This window comes from Marmota flaviventris, chromosome 19 (genome assembly GCF_047511675.1).
Source record: "Marmota flaviventris isolate mMarFla1 chromosome 19, mMarFla1.hap1, whole genome shotgun sequence".
Classification (NCBI taxonomy): Eukaryota; Metazoa; Chordata; class Mammalia; order Rodentia; family Sciuridae; genus Marmota; species Marmota flaviventris.
The window spans coordinates 9,340,060-9,358,955 of record NC_092516.1 but is presented as its reverse complement, the minus strand read 5'-3'; the positions used below and the strand labels follow the sequence as shown (position 1 = coordinate 9,358,955).

Sequence of the window (18,896 nt, the reverse complement as noted above, 5' to 3'; positions counted from 1 at the left end):
AGCCAAAACTGCAGAACAGCCAGAGACTCTTTCCCGGGGCCTCAGAAGGAACCCTTCCTGCCAACACCCCGATTTTAGCCCCATCAGACCGATTCTGGACTTGTGACCTCTGTATCTGTAAGATATGAATCTGTTCCTTCAGGCCCTTGTGTTTTTGATTTGTTACAGCAGAAATAGGAAGCTCACACTAGATCCTCTACTCTCTGAATCCCCTCAGTGCAGCCTTGTACTGGAGGTGCCTCAGCCAGTTGCAGACAGGGCAGGCTCAATGAGGAGGGTGTCAGGTAAGACCTTTGCCAATGAGAAAATCTTATGATGATAATGCGCTATGTAGTCTGACTTCTGTTTTATGACATTTTTAGACATTCTGGATGGGTCCCAAGCTTTGTATGAGCCTACAAGTCATTAGGTTAAATCAATATGTAATTTTCCATCCTCTTTTCAAAAGAATTATTGTACTCCTTGCTACAAACAAGTTTTGTATGTGTTTGGGTTCAGTTCCACTGTTTGTTCTTCAATAGAAAAATGAAGCATAGATTTATTCTCAACCTGAGAGAATCTGCTTTAAAACCATTCCTGCTGAAACCCAGTAGACCTCTAGGGGGTCAGATTCCTAGCATTTTTAACTCATAAATCCATGCCCAAGTCGATGTACCAGCCAGTGACAGTGGCTGTCCCTGTGGAATTCCAAGGGCGGGTAGTGGGTCATACAAACTCTTGCTATATGACAGAGGTCCGAGGAAATCCTGCCAAGGTCCCCCTGGAGAGAGACGTGGGAAATCCACCACCCGGACCTGGCCCCTGTTTTGTCCATGGGACAGGACAGGGGTCTCCGGCTGCCTCCCACTGCCCCCGGCATCAGCATTGCCTGCAGGCTGGTTAAGCCACACTGCAGGTCTCAGCCCTGGAGCTGGGGATCAGCAGGTCTGGGGTGGAGCCCGAGAACCTGCATTTTTAGCTGGGGGTGTAGCTTAGTGGCATCCTGGTGTGTGCAAAACCCTGTTTGATTCCCAGCATCACAAAAAGGAAGAAAACAATGTGCATGTCATCATGTCTGCCAAGCCCCCGGGGATGCTGATGGGCCAGGTGGAGGCCACACCTGGAGACCCACCACCGTCCCCCAGGGATCAGGCTCGTACAGTCTCAGCTCCTTTCCTGAGGAGGCTCACGGCTCCACCTCATGGGATCGGACTGCCCCTGCCCTGCCACCTAATGCGCTGACGCTGCTGAAGAACCTCCACCTCCTGCCTGAGCCCGGCTCCCCAGCTCAGCCGTGGACCATAGCATCCAGAGAGCCCCCGACACCTCAAGGCCCAGGCCTCGCTCCAGAGCGGTGAAATCAGAATGGGCCGGGAGGCGGGGGCAGTGGATCCCAAGGCTCCAGGTGGCCCAAATGCAGCCAAGCAAACAGTGGGGTGGGCAAGGGGTGGCAGCTGCTGCAGCAGACCGTGAATAGGCTTCCACACCGGGCCCAGCCCATGCTGTCCTGTCCAGTGCTGGCCCCTCACACGGCGACAAGAAGAGGTGCTCAAGAGCTTCCTGTTGGACCAGGGTGTACCCCTCTACCAGTGGGGCTGTGGGTGCGCCTCCCCTCAGGGCACTGGGACCAACCCCTGGAGCAAGCCAGGTCACATGCATCACTGCCCTCTTGATGGGGTGACCCTACGATAAAGAAAGCCCCCAAGCAAGTGCTCGCCCCATGGCGCGGCCAGGTGAATAGCACAGCTGTGGATGCAAATGAGAAAGGCCACTGTCCAGGACAGCGACCGCAAACTGGACCCACAGGCCAACCCCAGCTGCCACCTGGGTATCCGCACTGTCCAGAGTGTCCCTGCCACCGTGGCGGGTAGGGGGCCTGTGGCAGAAACGTGTGGTCACAGAGCCGAAGTGTCTGCACTTGGCCCTTCCTGGAGCTGTCGCTGTCCCCGCCCTGGGAGGGACAGCAGTGGCTACCTAGGGTGGCTGGAGCCAGCTGACTATTTTCTCTTTTCTATTTTTTCTTATTTTGGCCAACTTTCTTTAGAAAGCATGTTTTCAGGCAGTGGGAGGGCGGCCGGCCCTGCGCAGGACGTACCTTGTTCCCGATGGCCTTCTTGGGTGGGAAGCTGTAGGCCCGCACCTGGGGGAACCTGCTCTGCAGCTTGTGGTGCAGACTCCGGAACTCCGTGTACCGCCGGTAGACGTTCCACTCGTCGTCCTTTATCCGGATGTAGACCTGCCAAGGAAAGCAAGACGAGACATGGACTCCTCCCTCTCACCACGCTCTGCACCAGGGGCAGGGTTTCTCAGCATGCCACCCAGGAAAACCAGCTCCTCGAGAGAAGGGCCAAGTCTGTGTCACCTCCACAGGGTGCCGTGTGCATGCCACAGAGCAGGGCCTCAGTGGCACTGGCTGAACAAACAGGCACAGGAAAGATGGGCAAGGACATCACGCTGTGTGCCATTTCCCCAACAGCAGCAGAGACCACAGCGCACTTAGCAGCAGACACTTCCACATTGTCCTGTGGGTGCTGCTGCACCAACAGGCTGCTGGGAACAGCAAGGCCACCTCACTGGCCACCCTCTTCCCATCCACACAACCAAGCTGACAGCGGTGGGTCACCCAGCAACGAGCCTCCTCCTGGGGCCACGAAGACCTCCGCAGGGAGGAGCTGGGATTAGATTTGGGATTGACACCAGAGTTGAGATCTGCTCGACAGCTCGGAGGAAAGGTCACCTCCAGATGGGATGAGTACACCAGGACATAAAACTTCCTTATTTTAATTAAGTTGTGACCTCCCAGTGAAAGCCGTGGGGGCACCAATGCAAGGGCTCCTTCATCAGCGTTGATTGGCCCCAGCATCTCCCAGAGACACATGGCAACCACATCCCAGAGAGCAATGCACTAAGAAATTACATGAGTCGAAACAGCCCAGGGAGTAAAATCCCCAGTGAGAAATGGCTGTTGTCATTTGCAACAAGTAAACGTCAATACATGTGTTAGGAATATCTTTAACCATAAAAATAGACATCTCTGATGTGAGTGATGAATTCTGCCTCTAGGTGAAACCACCTGTGATCCCCAAATGTGGACATCATGTCCTTGAACGTCAGTCAGGGTCTCTCACAATATCCCTGTGAACACGGGCAAGGAAGGTTTGTGCCAAAAAATTTCAATTAATGGGCAGAAGTTTCCAGTGGAATTAGATGGAGAAACAGGAGGCCTATCAAGTTTACAGAAGCCCCCAAGCCAAGAGAGACAGTAAACATACTGGTGACAGACACCAAGTGCTCTCGACTGGCCTGAGGGATCTAATTCAATGTGATGAAATTCTACGGATCAACGTGGGGTCCTAACACCATGGGAGGACACGGTGCAGCAGGGGCCTGGGGAACAGAGGAGGGCTCGGTGCTCCAGCTAAGTGCACCAGGAGGAGGGCCACCAGGAAAAGCCCATGTGACCTGTGTCCTCATTAAAAGACATGAACTTCCAGAATAGAGGAGTTGATGGCTCTGCTCCATTCTAAATCACCAGTCCTACTTGATGGGTTTGCTTGCCACCTATTATGAGATGATCTTTGTTCAGAAAGGCCCAGATCACATGCTACTCAAACTGTGGTCCCTGGACCAGCAGCACTGGCATCAATGGGAAGATGTCAAAAATGCAGAATCTTGGGCTCCACCCCAGCAAACTGACTCAAGACCCGCATTTCAACAGGAACTCCCAGTGGATCATTCACACTTTGTACACTTTGAGAGGCACTAGGCCTGGGAAGGTGATATTCAAATAATCAGAAGAAAGATGGCGACCAGGAGGATGACAACACCCAGGAACAGAGGAAGCAGGTGAGCAGCTCTCCCAATCCCTGGAATGGCTGCCACGGCAAAGAGGAGAGACCCGCTAAACGTGTCCAGAGGGTTTCAGGAAACAGACTTTCAGCAGGTGGAAAAGACAAGACCAATTTTAGGGGGAAGAAATTTCTAGCAGCCAAAGCTGTCCGAAGAGGAAAAGGTATGTATTAAATGTTTCTTGTCTTGGTTGTGCACACAGTGGATGGTGACTGGCGGGATGGATATTTGATTTATATACTGAGCCCCAAAAGCACCTGGAAGGCTCGGCTGGTTATTGAGATCTGGATCTTAGATTTCCACAATCTACAAGTGACATATAAATCAGTTAAATAAACCTAGAAGAGCTCAAGGGACTTTAGTGCATTACTCTTGAGTGACAGCAAGTGCCAGTTACCCATCTAGTACCTATTTCCCCCTGATATTCTTGGGGATAGCAATGTATTCAGCTAAAAAAAGAGGAAAAAAAACCTTTTAAACTCATTTTTTTTTTCTGTCTCCCTTACAGGTAAGAGTGGCTAATGAACTAAGAGCAAAAATCAGTGGGGACTTCTAAGCTATAAAAGAAAGTTCTCTAGAGAGATCTGACTCAGCTACCAAGTATCATTTTGCTGTTCTATCTTTTTCTCCCTCAAACACAGATGTGATAACTGGTACTCCAGGAGCCATCTTGTGATCATGAGGTGATCTTGAGAAACAGGAAGGACTCTGGGTCTCTGAGGAGAGTCATCCCACCAATTATTAATTAATCAAAATAAAAATTTTTAAAGATTTTTTTTTAGTTGTCGATGGACCTTTATTTTACTTATATGTAGTGCTAAGAATCGAACCCAGTGCCTCACACATGTCAGGCAATTGCTTTTCAACTAAGCCACAACCGAGCGCCACCCCCCAAATTTGTTTTAACAAAAGAGAAATAGTCCTTAATTGTTCAGGCTAATGTCTTAGGGGTCTTTGTACTAACAGCTGAATGCAATTCTGATCTGATAACGTTTTTAAAGAGACCATATCAGCTTGGGTGTATTCTTATAGAAGCCCAAACACCCCCTGGAGTGTGAAAAATTCACACTTGTTGGATCATCACACATAGTGCAAATTATTCAGATCAGAGTAAGCAAACTATGGTTCACAGGCCAAGTGCAGTCACGTCCACTTGTCTGCCTGTCACCTACAGCTGCTTTGAAACTGCAGTGGGGGCCAGAGACCACACAGCCTGCTACGCTCCAACCATTTACTTTCTGGCTTTTCCAAGAAAGTTTGATGACTTCTGGTCTAACTGTTCAGGAAGTCCTCATTATGGTTATTTCTCCTCAAATCCATTCAAAATCCAGTGTGGAGAGGGTAGGGCCTTTCCAAATCTCACCACCGAGACCCAGGGATGCCCAGTGTACAGGGGCTTCCTGGGTGATCCCAATTAGTGGGTCCCTTCGGGAGGCCCTGATGTAAGGCCCGGGCTCAGGTGTGGGATGGATGAGCCCGTCACCTCCCTGGCCCGTCACTTCCTCGTTTGTACAGGAGCAGGAAGCAGCACCTCCCTCTGCAGTGGTTTGAAGACCATGCAGGTCTACAGGTGACGCAGCTGTGCCTGGGGTCATGCAGACCCCTTTGCAGACGAGCTGGCAGTGAGGAGGCTGAGGCCAAGGGCTGGACTTGGTTAGCCTACCTGAACCGAAGGGCATACCCAGGCCCGACAGCACCCAGGGCACACGGCTTCCTCATGTCAGGGTATGACTCTCACAAGGACACTAGGGTGGCAAATCAGGAGCACAAGTCCACCAGCCCTCTCCAGGCCCTCACACCTGACAGGGACTCAGAGCAACTACTGTGCACGGGGACCAAGCAGCGGGACGAATGGATGCAGGGTCACCTGCAAGGATGGGAGCTACTGTGATCTGCGAATGGCGGATGCCAACCCACACCTTGGAGCCTCCCGAGCACAACGGTAAACATGGCCCTTGATGTGTGTGGTCAACTCTGCTGGCATTTTTCATTTTTCATAAGGTGCATTTAAGAACCAGCTGTTCACTGCCCTGCTGCCCGCTGGGCTCTCCCATGGGCACTCCTTTGCTGCCCACGTCCCTCCACTCCCACTCACACACCACTCCTGGGTCTGCATGTTTCATTTTTAGGATGACGCCACCCAAGTCTGGCGCTCTGCTGACCGCCCATAGGTGTCTGCACCAGGATCTGTCCTGTAACCTGCTCCTCCTTCCCCGGAGCCTGGTCCCTCCCAGGTGGACCCCCAGATGCTGAGCCAGAAGTCTGCACATCAACTTAGACCAGTTCTGTTCTCGCCCCCCACATCCAGTGACCCAAAGACAGGCTTGCTGCCTCCACCTCTGAGCCCCTCCAGAGTCACCCACATTCTGGACCACGCCTAACCTCCAGCTGTCCTCTGGCCTCCCACGTTGCCCTTCAGGCCCTGCGCATGTCCCCTGCTCAGACTCCTTCAAGCACTGTCCTAAGGGATGGCCCTGCTGGTGGCAGGCCTTGGGGAGAGTGCAGTTTCTGTGGGCTTGGAAGGCTCCGGCACCACCTCAGCTGTCTCATTTCTGGCCCCGCCCCTTGCTTTGGCAAACCTAGATGGTGCCAAGTTGCCTGCATTTCCTATAAGACTCTTTGATTTCTTATTTTTTTTTTAAACTGGGAATTTAAGCCAGGGGGGCTTAGCCACTGAGCAACATCTGTAGCCCATTTTTAATTTTTAATGTTTTGAGACAGGGCCTTGCTTAGCTGCTGAGGCTGGTTTCAAACTTGCCGTCCTCCTGCCTCAGCCTCCCTGAGTTGCGGGGATTGCAGGCATGAGCCGCCACACCTGGCTAATGTCTTAAATTCTTGAAATGTCTTTAAAACCAGAATGATGCCTAACTTGCCTGCATTTCTGTCGAACATCCTATGAGATGCTCGGGTCAGATCAACTATCCTGGAGATGGCAGTGCTTGGCCTTCTAAGCTCCTCCTAGGTGTATCCCCACTATGGGGGACAGCATATGTGCGAGGACTCTGAACTTCAGTCAGCTGACACTAGAAAGGACCTTGGAGACTGCGTAACGGGGCTGGTGTGACAAACATCCCCATCCACCCCATGTTGTCCACCTTGAAAAGGGTGCCAAGGGGGGCTTGGGTGGTGCTGCCACCCGGACTCAGGAGAAAACTTGGAATGGAACCACCATTTGACCCAGCCATCCCACTCTTTGGTTTATACTCAAAGGACTTACAATCAGCATATTACAGTGACACAGCCATAACATGGTCTATAGCAGCTCCACGCACAAAAAACTATGGAACCAACCTGGGTGCCCTTCAGCAGATGAATGTATGAACAATGTCATTTCAAATCTTAATAAAACATATAGCTCTTGGCTGTGGACCAGCGCCACCTAGGGAGCACCTGTGACGAGATGGTGTCACTAAAGGCAGGCACCCTCATGGTGATCCTCAAGGTAGTACCAGGATCACTCCTTTCCTGCCGAGGACTCAGTCTTGAGGAGGCCACATCACTTGCCCAGGCAGGTGGGACAGAAGGATGTGAACCCAGAGCCGTCCCCTGCCAAGTCCTGATGCTTTCTACCACTGTGGGTCCAGCTCAGAGGCCCAGGGGACCTGAAGCCAGCAGTGCAGGCAGCCAGCAGAATCGAGAGCCTGCCCCTGAGCAGACCATGTGACCTCAAGGAGGGTCTCCTCCTACCTCACCTGCTCAGGTACTCCTCCCCCTTCAGATCCCATCTAGTGCCATTAAAATCAGCCGGGATTACCTAAGGGGGGGACCTCACAATAATGCTTGAGCACCTAGAAGTGGAAACCTCGCACTTGTCCTCGATCACACTTCATCAATCATAGGCTTATTTCAGTGAAGAACTGAAAGCCCTTATGCTCAAAATTGTTGGGGTTATTTATTTATTTCTATTTTGTTTAAAGTTCTCCCCCAACCAAATTAAATTTGACTGGTCCCAGTTCCCTCTGGTTGAACTGTAAAGGTAATTCCTTGGAGGGATAAAAGGACTCAACCTCTTCTGACACCAAGTTCCCTTTTAACACAAGCAATAAAAAGCCACTTTAAGTCCGATCTCCTGGAGTCAGAAAAGAAGAATGAGAGAGGAGGGTAACATCTGGGATCAGGAGTGGGGCAAATCCTCTCTTCTCTGTTTTAAGAGCAAGTTCAGGTCTTGAGATTTCTTTTCTGCCAGGAAGGACCGCCCCAGTGATGCCCGTGATGACGCAGGGAGGTGGAGGGACGCCGAGGGTGGCAGCGCAGAATCCTTAGCTCATCATCAAACAGAACCCAGAACCAGCGCCTGCACGGACAGGGCCACGAGGAAGCGCTTCTTTTCTGAAGAAGGGAGTCAGAGCTTGTCAGGGTCTAAGTCCTGGTTCTGGTTTCAGGTGTGCCAAGAGAAGGCCCAGGCTCTTTTTGACAAAAGCATGTGGCCCGGCTGGCTGATGGCACAGCCCCCAGGCCTGGGCTGTGCCGGGGAAAGGCCTGGCTACCCCCGCCCCCTGCTTTCCTGGCTGTGGTCTTGGGGATGTTATCCCACCTGGAGACTTGGCTTCTCCGTCTGTAGAATGGGGACAAGGCCAGCTTCGCTGGGTGGCTGCTGTGCCTGGCAGGCAGCAAGCAATGGCAGCTGTTAATACCACAACCCCTGTCACCTTCTTCATCATCCGCTGCCTTTGTGTACACGAACTTCCCCATTACAGAATTAGGGGTAATTATAGGATGTGCAATCACGAAATTAAAACAGGTAATTACCATGCCTAATTAATTGTCGAATGCAGGCAGGCGAGGAAACACAAACAGCGAGCACAAGGTGTGGCTGGGACAGCAGAGCATCCCCTCTGCCCACAGAAAACACAACAGACAGCGAGCTCCATGAACGGCCTTCTCCAGGGGGCTTTCGAATGCTGAATGAAAGCCGATAAGCACTCCTCGGGCTTCGGGCCCAGAATGAGCCGCATGCCCTCTGCCTGCTGCAGGCCAGCTGGGTACTTCTACAGCTCTGTCACACAGCACCCACGGTTCTAGACCAGAGCCGTATTTTAGGAGGAGTGGCTTGTAGGAGATGTTTGATGGACACTGTAAACCTCCTCGAGGATCAGACCCCACAGAGAAACCCACCGGCACGAATGTGGCAAGAAGTCACAAATAAATGCACCTTTACATGCTGCTGGTTTAGGTCCCAAACACGGGCTTCCCCGCTTGCTCAGCATACGACACCTCCCTTTCCACTTCTATCCTCATGCAACCTCTGCGTCGGGCAGACCCCGTACCTCAGAGCCAAACCCTGGGTCTCGCATGTTGTGATAGTCAAGAGTGAGCAGGCACTTTCTTGGACTTGGGCACAACAGCATCCCACTCAACAGGACCTTTCTATGCCAGACAGTGTACATAAAAAGTTCCCCCAGATCCCTGCACTTTTATATGCCCTCAAGCTGTCTCAAGTAGTGACTAAGAAATGTGCCCAACATGACCTGGGAGGCAGCGGAGGCCAGAACTGGGCCTTCAAGTCAGGCGGTACCAAAGCCCAAGCTGCACAGCCCCCATCTGAGAGAAGAGCAAGTGCTAGGAACTGCAGGGGGCCCGTGCCCTTCATGAGAACTGTCAAGTGCAAAGACAGCCGATGACGTTGGGATAACAAAGATTCTGTTAAAAATGCCTTTAGGTTCCTAATTCATTCTGCTTCCTTAATAGCCAAAGAGTGAAATGATTTGTGTTTTGGTTCACGGCCCGTGTTAATGTATCCTAGCAAAACTTTCCTTTTAATGAAATGGCTTCATGTGTTATTAACTATAAGTGTCCTCAGTGCTAGAACAAAAAGTCTGAATTACTGTATGACCACGCTGACGGAGTGATGTTATTGCAGCCAAATGCTGAGAATAAGATGAAGAATGTAGCCAAAGAAAAATGACTTTCCAGTTCAGTGGGTTATGTAAATGAGGGAGGCAAGTAAAAGACGAGATGCGTTATTTACAAAGAATCACCGGCACAGTCCCACGGGTCTTTTAAAGGCGGGTATGGAGCAAGGGCGTGGAAGTGGAATGGACCAGCACAGTCTCTGCTTTGCCTGGGACAGCAGTATCAAGTAGTGACTAAGCGACAAGCAGACCCTTCATCTGGGGATGCGGCTCAGTGCACCGTTGTTGGCTGTGCTCCCACCCAAGCTCCAGGGTCCCTGGACACTTACCACCTATCTAGAACCTTCTCACAGTGGCCTGGTTGGTGGTACCCAAGGCCCAACCTTCCCACCTGACTGCTTGCATTTCAGGAGTTTCAGAGGCGATCAGAGCTGGCCCCAGATTCAGGGCATGTGCCTGTCCTTCAAGACCCGAGCCAAGTCTGGTGTCTTTCCTCCATCAGAAGGGGTGCTGCTGCCTCTTCAAGGTGGCCTCTTCTGTGCCAAGCTAGGGCTGCCTCTGGAGCTATCGTGGAGAGCAAAGCTCATGATCCCTGCCCTCCTGGAGCTCAGGGGCCAGGGAACACCCTGACTAGCACTGATAATCACACATGGACGTAATTTCCTGTAGGGACTAGGGCTGTAGGGAGGGGCCAGGTTCTTTCATTGGGTGAGGCAGGCAAGTGGGGAGAGTTAGCCGAGCAGGGATGCTGACCTAGACCACGACCACACCTGAAGAGAGACTAAAGGACACAGATATACATGGCAGTGGGACGTGATTCAGTCACTGCTCAGCCATCAGAGGACCCTGCAATTTGTGACAATGCGGGTACACCTGGAGGACACCGGGTTAAGTGAAATAAGCCAGACACAGACAAGTGCTGTGTGGGCTCACTTACCCGAGTACTCCAAGGTCCAGCTCACAGAAGTGAGCACAGAGGGGGAATGCCAGGAGCCAGGTAAGGATACTGATCAGAGAGGACAAAACCTGAGTTATGGTAAGTTCTGGGGACCCAAGGGACAGCAGAGTGACTACAGTTAGTAATACTGTATTATATACTTGACGTTTAGAAAAAGCCGATTTCAAGTGTCCCTACACATGTGCACACTCTGTTTGCTGTGGGTGGCCACGTCGGTGCTCTGTGGCAGTCATTACACAATGTGTATATGCATCACAGCTTGGCATTATTACAGCTTTGAGCATATACAATTTTGTCAATTAAATATTCTAAAATTAAAAACTAAGATAAAAGAGATGATGGGCAGGGTGTTCTAGCCGGGCTGGGCAGTGAGGGGGAAGCAAAGGCTCAGTAGCTACATTTGGGCTCCAAGAGCAAAGAGCAGAAAGCACCACACTCCCGACCCCCTTCCACGGCAGAGTGACAGTGACCACTGGTGGCAGCTATGCCCAGGAGCCTGACAGCCTAATGAGAGACATTTTCAACTTGGGTGGCAGCAAGAGGGGACATAGACTCATAAAGTGCAGGTCCCCGAGGACATATGAGACAGCCCCTGGGGAGCCCAGAAATAGCTGGAGCCACTTTGATGGGAACTAATTTCCGGCAATCAAGCTGCTGGGGGCTCCAGTGATCCCATTTGGGGAATGTGAAAGGAAATGTAACCTCATGCTGCAGTCACATGTAGCAGCCTGGGCGTGTGAGTCATGCACATTACACCCTCTCGGCCACATGACTGCAGGAGATGCTCACCGGCCAGACACCGGCCACTCCATTTGTGGCACCCATGTTCTGCATGGAATGGAGATTTCACTGGGAAGCAGGGAGAGTCTTCTGCATCTCTTTTCAGAGATGTAAAGACCAGTCAAGTGTTCCTGGGGTGCAGAAGCAAGGAGGAGCAGAAGCCAGATGCCACAGTCCGGCTGCAGCCAGACCCTATGTATTCTGAAATAATGGGATGTAAGGACAACTCGTGATATACCGATAAATATGATCACAATCGTATGTGTGCATGTGCGATTATATCCCAAAGTAAGACCAGGAAACAAATCAAGACACTAACAGTGTTATTCTGAATGTTGGTAGACTTTTGTTTTCTTTATGGCTTTTCCAAGCTTTCCAAATTTCCTTCCTCCACTGAACACTGACTTTGGTAATGGAGAAATTCTTGTCAGTACGGGATCAAATGAGAAATGAAATAAGTAGGCAATGGGCCTTCCAGCCGACACCACGAAGACAATGCATCTCTGACCTCCTCCTCTCCAAGTGCAGTTGGACGTTAAAACAGAGATGTTAGAAAAGGTCTGGCCACATCCCCAAATGGAATGGGTATTTGTCACTTAGGAACAAAGACAATATCCAAAAGGGATCAAGAATACAGAGTGGACTAGGGACATGGGGCTCGGGCATGAGCACTCCCGAGGACTGGTGACCAGACAGTGCCATGCACCCCACTCCTCCCCCCACAGGAGACCAAGCCGAACACCCTGTGTGAAGCCAGAGCCTGGGCCCAGGCATCCTGGAACACTGACCTGTACCCCATCTGAACTTTTTTAATCTGAAGAAGTTTAAAGGAAACCCCTCTTGGAAGATCTGATGCTCCAAATTGTTTCAGCCTCTCACAGAGCTGCTGTGATGGACGGGAGGCCACTTTCACCCACAGCCCTAGACCCCAAGCTTTACCACGGCTGCTGGTGCAGGAATCAAGGTCCAAGGGCAGAATACATTTCTTTTTGCCTGGAGAGAAGGGGCCAGGGCCGTGCGAGAGCCCGCTCTCCAGTTACACTTCCCCGGGCAGGAGGCCAGTACTGCCTCTAGCCCAACCAGGGTGAGAAAGCAGCAAAGCACCCTGATGAGGCAGCACACTCATGGGTCTCTAAACTACCCCAGTGTCTAGTGTTCATTGAGCACCTACTATGTGCCCATGCTGCACTCAGGCTGGCCACATGGACACAGGCAAGGTCTGACAAACTGGAACAGGGGTTATGAGCACAGTCCAGGAGCAAGCCTGGGTTTCATGTTCTTATTAGACTTGATACTCCCATGGCTGTGTGACCTCAAGCAATTCACTAACCTTCTCCACATGTCTTGACCTAAGATGGCATCCACCTGCTACATGGTGTTTAAAATCAATCACGTTGCTAGGAATGTAAATGCTTACTGACAGTTAACTCTTACTAGCAAAAGCCATGTGCCGGCTCTAAAGCAGTTCAGGCCCTAGTGAGGTAGACAGTCATGTACATAGAAACTACGCCTAATGAGACAAGTGCTGTGACAAACAGCTGTACCACAGGCCCTCAGACAAGTGGTGGTGGTATGCATCCCTGGAGGAGGGGGAGGGGCAGGCCAGGGGCCAGGGAGTGACAGGAGGGCAGACAAGGCCAATGCTACAGGAGGGGTGGTCTGCTGGGTTACACTGTGACTGCCAAAACCCAATGTGCTTGAGGATAGGAAATCAGGAAGAATAAAATGGTTACAAGCGAAGCTGGCATCCGAAGACACCAAGGAGATGGCCACCCCCAGAGCATGGCTTTTGGCTTCCATTTCTGAATGAAGAGTCTGGTCACGTGGGGTTTATTGGCTGCACCTGGCCTCCCAGAAGTAGGTTCAGTGATAAAGATGCTACGGCCAGCAGTGCCTGCGTGAACCAGTGGGCAAGGGAGGTGATAATTCATCAAGGCGGCCAGAGCACGTCACCATCTAGCATGATTGGGAACGACCCTCTGCCTCCTACTACCTAATCCTCCTTTAAGGAACTGCAGCATCTCTTGCCATGTGACTTTTAAGGCATGCCAGGCTGGGCTCCATCTTGCCACACACCTGTCTCAGGGCCCAAGTCTACACCGGAGCTGGCACTTCTGTCCCGGAGATGAGCTGGATCCCACTCCAGCTCCGAGCCTCAAGGCTGCATGACATCCGGCCAATCAAAGCCCTGCATGCATGACAGGGGGACATGTCACTCAAGCTCAGCCAGCCAGGAGCCAGGGTGTCTGGGCCTACCAAAGATTTCCAAAGAAGGAGAATACCAAAGAATAAAGCCAACCCAGAGGGAAGCAGAACAGAGAAGGGACGGGGCGGGGGAGGGGTTGACTGAGCTCCTGGACCAAACCCCGACTCGACTCCTCAGCCGTGGAGGATACTAAAGGACTCTGGTAAGCCAGGTTAAGATGAGGCCTTTGCTTCTTGTAATAGAAAGAACTGAGACTAAAGAAGAATTGGATTGGACCAGTATCTAGGTAGCTTCCCCTGGATAGGCGTCCATGCAGGGCCACCTGGAGAGAGCAAGACCCTGCTGCGGTATGGCTGTGCGGTGGGCATGCAGGAAGCAGACGATCCCTAGAGAAGCAGATGTCAACAGGAAAGCGTGCCACCCAGATGCCACTCCTTGGTGCCAGGCACTCCTGCCTTAACTGGCCCTTTAGCTGATTTTCACAAGTCAGAGATCGTTCTTGGACAGCAACTCTGGGAACTAGGGCTGGACAGCCTTGCAGCAGGTATCAGAAGGACACACCTCCTGTCCACCACGGAGATGAAGTCATGGTAACTCTCCAGCAGAAACCGTGGTCAACAAGTACAGGACTATGGGATCAGGACTGGCCCTTCGTCAAATGGCGACAACCTCTGAACCCTCAAGAAGCATGCCTGCCTGGGATTTGGGGGCGCATGTCTAGCCAGGTTTTCCTGCCCCCTCTGCTGTGGTCATTCAGGGTCTCCATCTGGTCTCTTCGCCCTGCCCCAGCCTCCCCTTCATCTTGGCCCTGCGGACACCTCTCCCCATCAGAAAGAGCCATGGAGGCTCTAGTGATATAGTGCAAAGAGGATGGGTGGACACGCCACAGCAGGTGAACTGGGTCCACCGGGCTCAGGGATGCACCCCACTGACATTTACTCCACAAGCAGCCTGTGGCCTCTTCCTGCGCTACCACACAGAGCCCAAGATGAAGCCACCAACTGACACACTCTGCCCAAGAGGCGCAAGGTAGCCCAGATGCAGGCTCTTCTCACAGCTGCAAGACTGCTCATGGTCTTTAATCTTCCCCTTTGAAAAGCATCCAATTTAAGAATTTTTGCAGTAATCGTTTCAGAGTAACGAAAAACAAACGGAACAACAGAGTATGCAGACGTGCCCTGTGCCCTCCACGCACCTCTGTGACGTGAGCTCAGAGAGACATCGAAGAACCGGCTCCACCCCCCCCAACGGCCTGCACACACCCACCAGCCTGGACACGGCTCAGTGACCCTGTGCACTCGCCCCTCCTTACACAGTACCTGTGACACAGCTGTGCATCCGACATCCCAGACAGGGAGGGACAAGTCCCATCTCCTAGGCTCGCAAAGCTCATGGCAGAGGCTTACTGCGGGCCATACTGTCTGGTGCACAGCTTCTGTAATGGCAGGTAAGCAAGGCGCACATGGGTTTGCCCAAGCCAGAGCCAGTAGGTGGTGGAGACGAGAGGCCAACCTCTTTATAGCCCCAAACCTTTGTTTCTTCCTCTTGTCCCCAAGAAGCAGGGAAGGACCTCTGGCCCTAGACAAGGCATCCTTCAGACCACCATACCCTTGCAAAACCCAGGCTGATGCCTCAGGATCACCAAGAGTAGGAAGGGCCACCCCAGAGAAGACTGTTAAAGTGCAGGCTGCCTCAGCTGAGCTTGGGGCCCCGTCGCCTGCTGGCTGGGTGGCCTTGGTCAACCTACTTACCCTCTCTGAGCCTGGTTTTAGCATTTGACAATGAGGATATGGCTCGCACCTACCCAATACGGTGATTGTGATGGTTTAGTGACGTGCATGATGTGTCTGTCAAACTGCTGTTAGTGGTTCTGCCAGGAGCTGAAGTGTTACTAAATGTGATTCGACTCTCCATGGAGGTGCAGTTACTCAATAAGGAGAAAAATGGGGGACAGGCTATGAAAAGGCTCAGTGCCCACCAAAGAGGGAGGCACAGCAGCAGAGGAGGTCCAGCGTCACCTCTGTCAACTGGATGCCAGCACTTCTGTGCAGGTCACTGGCAGGTAAGATGATGATGAAGGCCCTGGGAGAGCCTTCCAGGTTCCCATCTGGGGAAGCTCCTGAGCAGCCCTCATCACCCCAGGCCAGCCTTGGGAACCTGTCCCCTGTCCTAGACCACAGATCCCTTGGGAAAAGCTCACACAGCCTGTGGATCTCTCCCTAAAACAGGACATGACACCCCTCACCTGGTGGACACACCCACAGGCACCCACAGCCCTCACCAGGTACACATGGCTGTGCACATGCACACTCCCCTTAGGAGCGCACACTCCCCAGCACGCACACACAGCCACAGGCACACTGTGGACTCACACACACTCCCCTACTGCCACCACGTCTGGCTGCACACACAGTGCTTCAAGTCCACTCTTGCAAATCACCCCCGGATGGTCACTCAGCCATGTCAGGGCAGGAGGCCCAGCCAGCCGGGTCCAGAACCTGAGTTCCTGGGTTTCCACCTGGGGACCCTGCTACTGCAGCACCCCAAGTGCGACGCTCACTGGGTGCATATCCACACTCAAGGACTCCCCGCAGCCAGCCCAGCACTTCAGAGCCTCTGACAGATGAAGCAGGAGACTCAACCTGGGCCTTTCTGGCCCCAGAACTGTCCAAACAGGACTGTCCTGCTGCTGCCCGAGGACACTTGGAGCCCTGCTTCTAGGAATCCCTCAGGACACACAGAGGGATTCTTAGATGGGGCAGGCCACTGCCCTCGGTGGCCACAAAACCCAGTGCCCCACAGGGGCACTGCTGGTGGCCCATCGTGGCTCACCCAGAGAGTTCTGTAAGACCTTCACAGTGGCCTGGCTCAGGTTTACATCTAAGCCCACGGGTCAGGCAGCAAACAGACCAGCACACCACAAGTCTGGGACTGCTGACCCAGGCCAATGGCCATGGGCAACACCAACAGGCAAACAAAGCCTCAACTACTCCTGTTCCTGGAGGAGGGGTTGCTCACAAGGCCCAGGCCCAGCTGGCCCGTGTGACCTAGGTGGCCAGGCCTACAACAGCAGCACTAATAGAGAGCACTTGCCCACCAAAACCCCCACCCGCCACCCTCCATCCCCAAACCTCCTGAAAACCAAAGGCTCTTGGTAAGTTGAGGACAAACTCATCTGGAGGCAAAACTGCTGAACCAAACCGAAGGTGTTTGTGAACATGAGTCACCGCGCTCCGCGTCAGCGCTCCGAGTCTCTGTGGAGACACTGACGGGTGAGATTGCAGGGCGCTGCCCTAGACCCACTTATCATGACTTACTCCTTTCTAAAATCCAACTAGAAATATGAAAATAAATATATTGAATTCTGCTGACCCCAAGAGTTCTGAATAAGGAGTTGTGGACCTGCAATAAGAGTCCAATAAATGAATTGAACTTGGTGCTCTGCTTGGAGGGTAAAGAGCAGGCTTGGTCAGAATTATACCCGAGAGCCTCTGTATTTGCACATGAAGTACAGTCAACACGGTGAGACTCGGAGCCCTCCACAGGACGCTGCTATATCAATGTCTGATGCACACAGAATTACATAAGGCATGAGGGCAACATGAAAAACACAGTTTTATGAGAATTTTAATTACCTGAGAGGTAGACCTTTAAACACTACACTCTGGGAGCAACTACTGGCCCCAATTTTTCACCCTTGCAGGTATTCATGTTGGTTGCCATTTGACTTTGCAATTTTCCTATTAAAAGCAGGGTATGACCTTGAACTTGGCCATGTAACTTGCTTTGACAAATAGAAAGTCAGTGTGAGTCAGGCAGAGGCCTGAAAAGCACTTGCATGGCTGGGCTGGAAGTCTTGCACCAGTGCCACTACCAGGGGGACAAGCTCCAGCTGGTCTATTAGTTCAAGGAGACAGACACTCATGGGAAGCCCTGGGCCAACTGCTCTCTGGAGTCAAGCCAGCCTAGTCCAGCCAACCCTCAAATAATGCAGACATGTGTTCTAAGTCACTGAGTTTAGGATTGTTTGTTACACCACACTGTTTGGCAACCACTGACTGATGCACGTGGCTGGCCTAGGTGAACTAAATGAGCTGAATGTGTGACGTTAGTTGCCGAGAGCGACTCCAGTCACTATTCCTCACTGCACTACCTCCCCCGCATCTTACTTCATCCTCACAGGAACTGCACACATCAGGAAACTGAGGCTCAGAGGGGTTACGTGACTTGCTCACATTCACACAGCTACCGAGCAGGGCCTCAGAGCCCAAGTCATTTGGCTGTCTTCCCTCTGACCTCCATCTTGTTGGTTGTAAAGGGGAACAAGGGACAAACTAGTTCTCTCCATGGGACGCTGGACTGGAAGGAGGAGAAATGGCAGCTCACATTTATTTCTGAGTGTTGGCTGTGTATTCAGGATCATGCTGAGCCCTGGAGAAGAAACACTAAAGACAGTACTGCCTGTCACTGCCACCAGCACCACTTACCAAGTACCAACTACATGGTAGGTGCTGGAGCTGGGCACTTGGACGTGAAGCATGCGTCATAGCTCAACCCCAAGAGGCAGGGACTATTGGCATCCCTATTTCACAGACAAATAAAGTAAGGCTCACCCAGATCTTGACAGCAAAAGTCCACGTGTACAATAACTGCGCTCAACTAAATCTTCAAATGACCCATCCAAACTCCTTGATCATGCTGAACCCTATGCACATATCTGATTCACTTAAAGGATGAAAGCAGAGCTTCTCTGGCTAATGAAGAGAGGGACAGAGCCCCACTCATCTGTCACTACCCAAGGTGGACTTGAGGTGGACCAGTATAGAGCCAGGGCATCATTGTCCTGAACCTGAAAGCCCATGATCACACACGGAGATCAAGGGCTTGCCCCTTGACTGGCTGAGGCCCTTCTCAGCCTCTTCTGGGCCTATGTCTGCAGCCTCACCCCCCGCACACACACACACACTCCACCTGAAAGCTGGCTCCCTCCATACTGAGCTGCCCAAAGAGACCCCTCAATTCTCCCTTACCTGCTGGGTGCTCCTCCCTGGCTGCCCTCTGTCCATGCTGGGCCCTCTGCCTACAGTGCCTGGCCCTCCTTTGTCTGCTGGGCAAACCTCACAAGTTTCCCACCCAGCCTCCTCAGGTCCTGCTGCCCTAACCCCACACCAGGTAACACTGGCCTCTCCCTCCTTTGGTCCCAGTGGGCTCTACAGGTGCGTTACCTCTCCCTGCCCAGGATCTGCTCCTGCCACGTGGCTGGACATATGAG

The 18,896-nt window shown here is 52.2% G+C and overlaps 1 protein-coding gene across 2 annotated transcripts in view; it reads right to left on the bottom strand.

Moving 5' to 3' along the window:
* Snx29 (sorting nexin 29) overlaps positions 1-18,896 on the bottom strand; it is a 385,059-nt gene that overhangs the window by 44,853 nt on the left and 321,310 nt on the right. For both annotated transcript variants that reach the window (XM_027940802.3, XM_027940803.2), the window contains one exon: positions 2,075-2,215. In XM_027940802.3, coding sequence (XP_027796603.2) covers positions 2,075-2,215 — 141 coding nt within the window. The remainder of the gene's footprint in view (positions 1-2,074; positions 2,216-18,896) is intronic.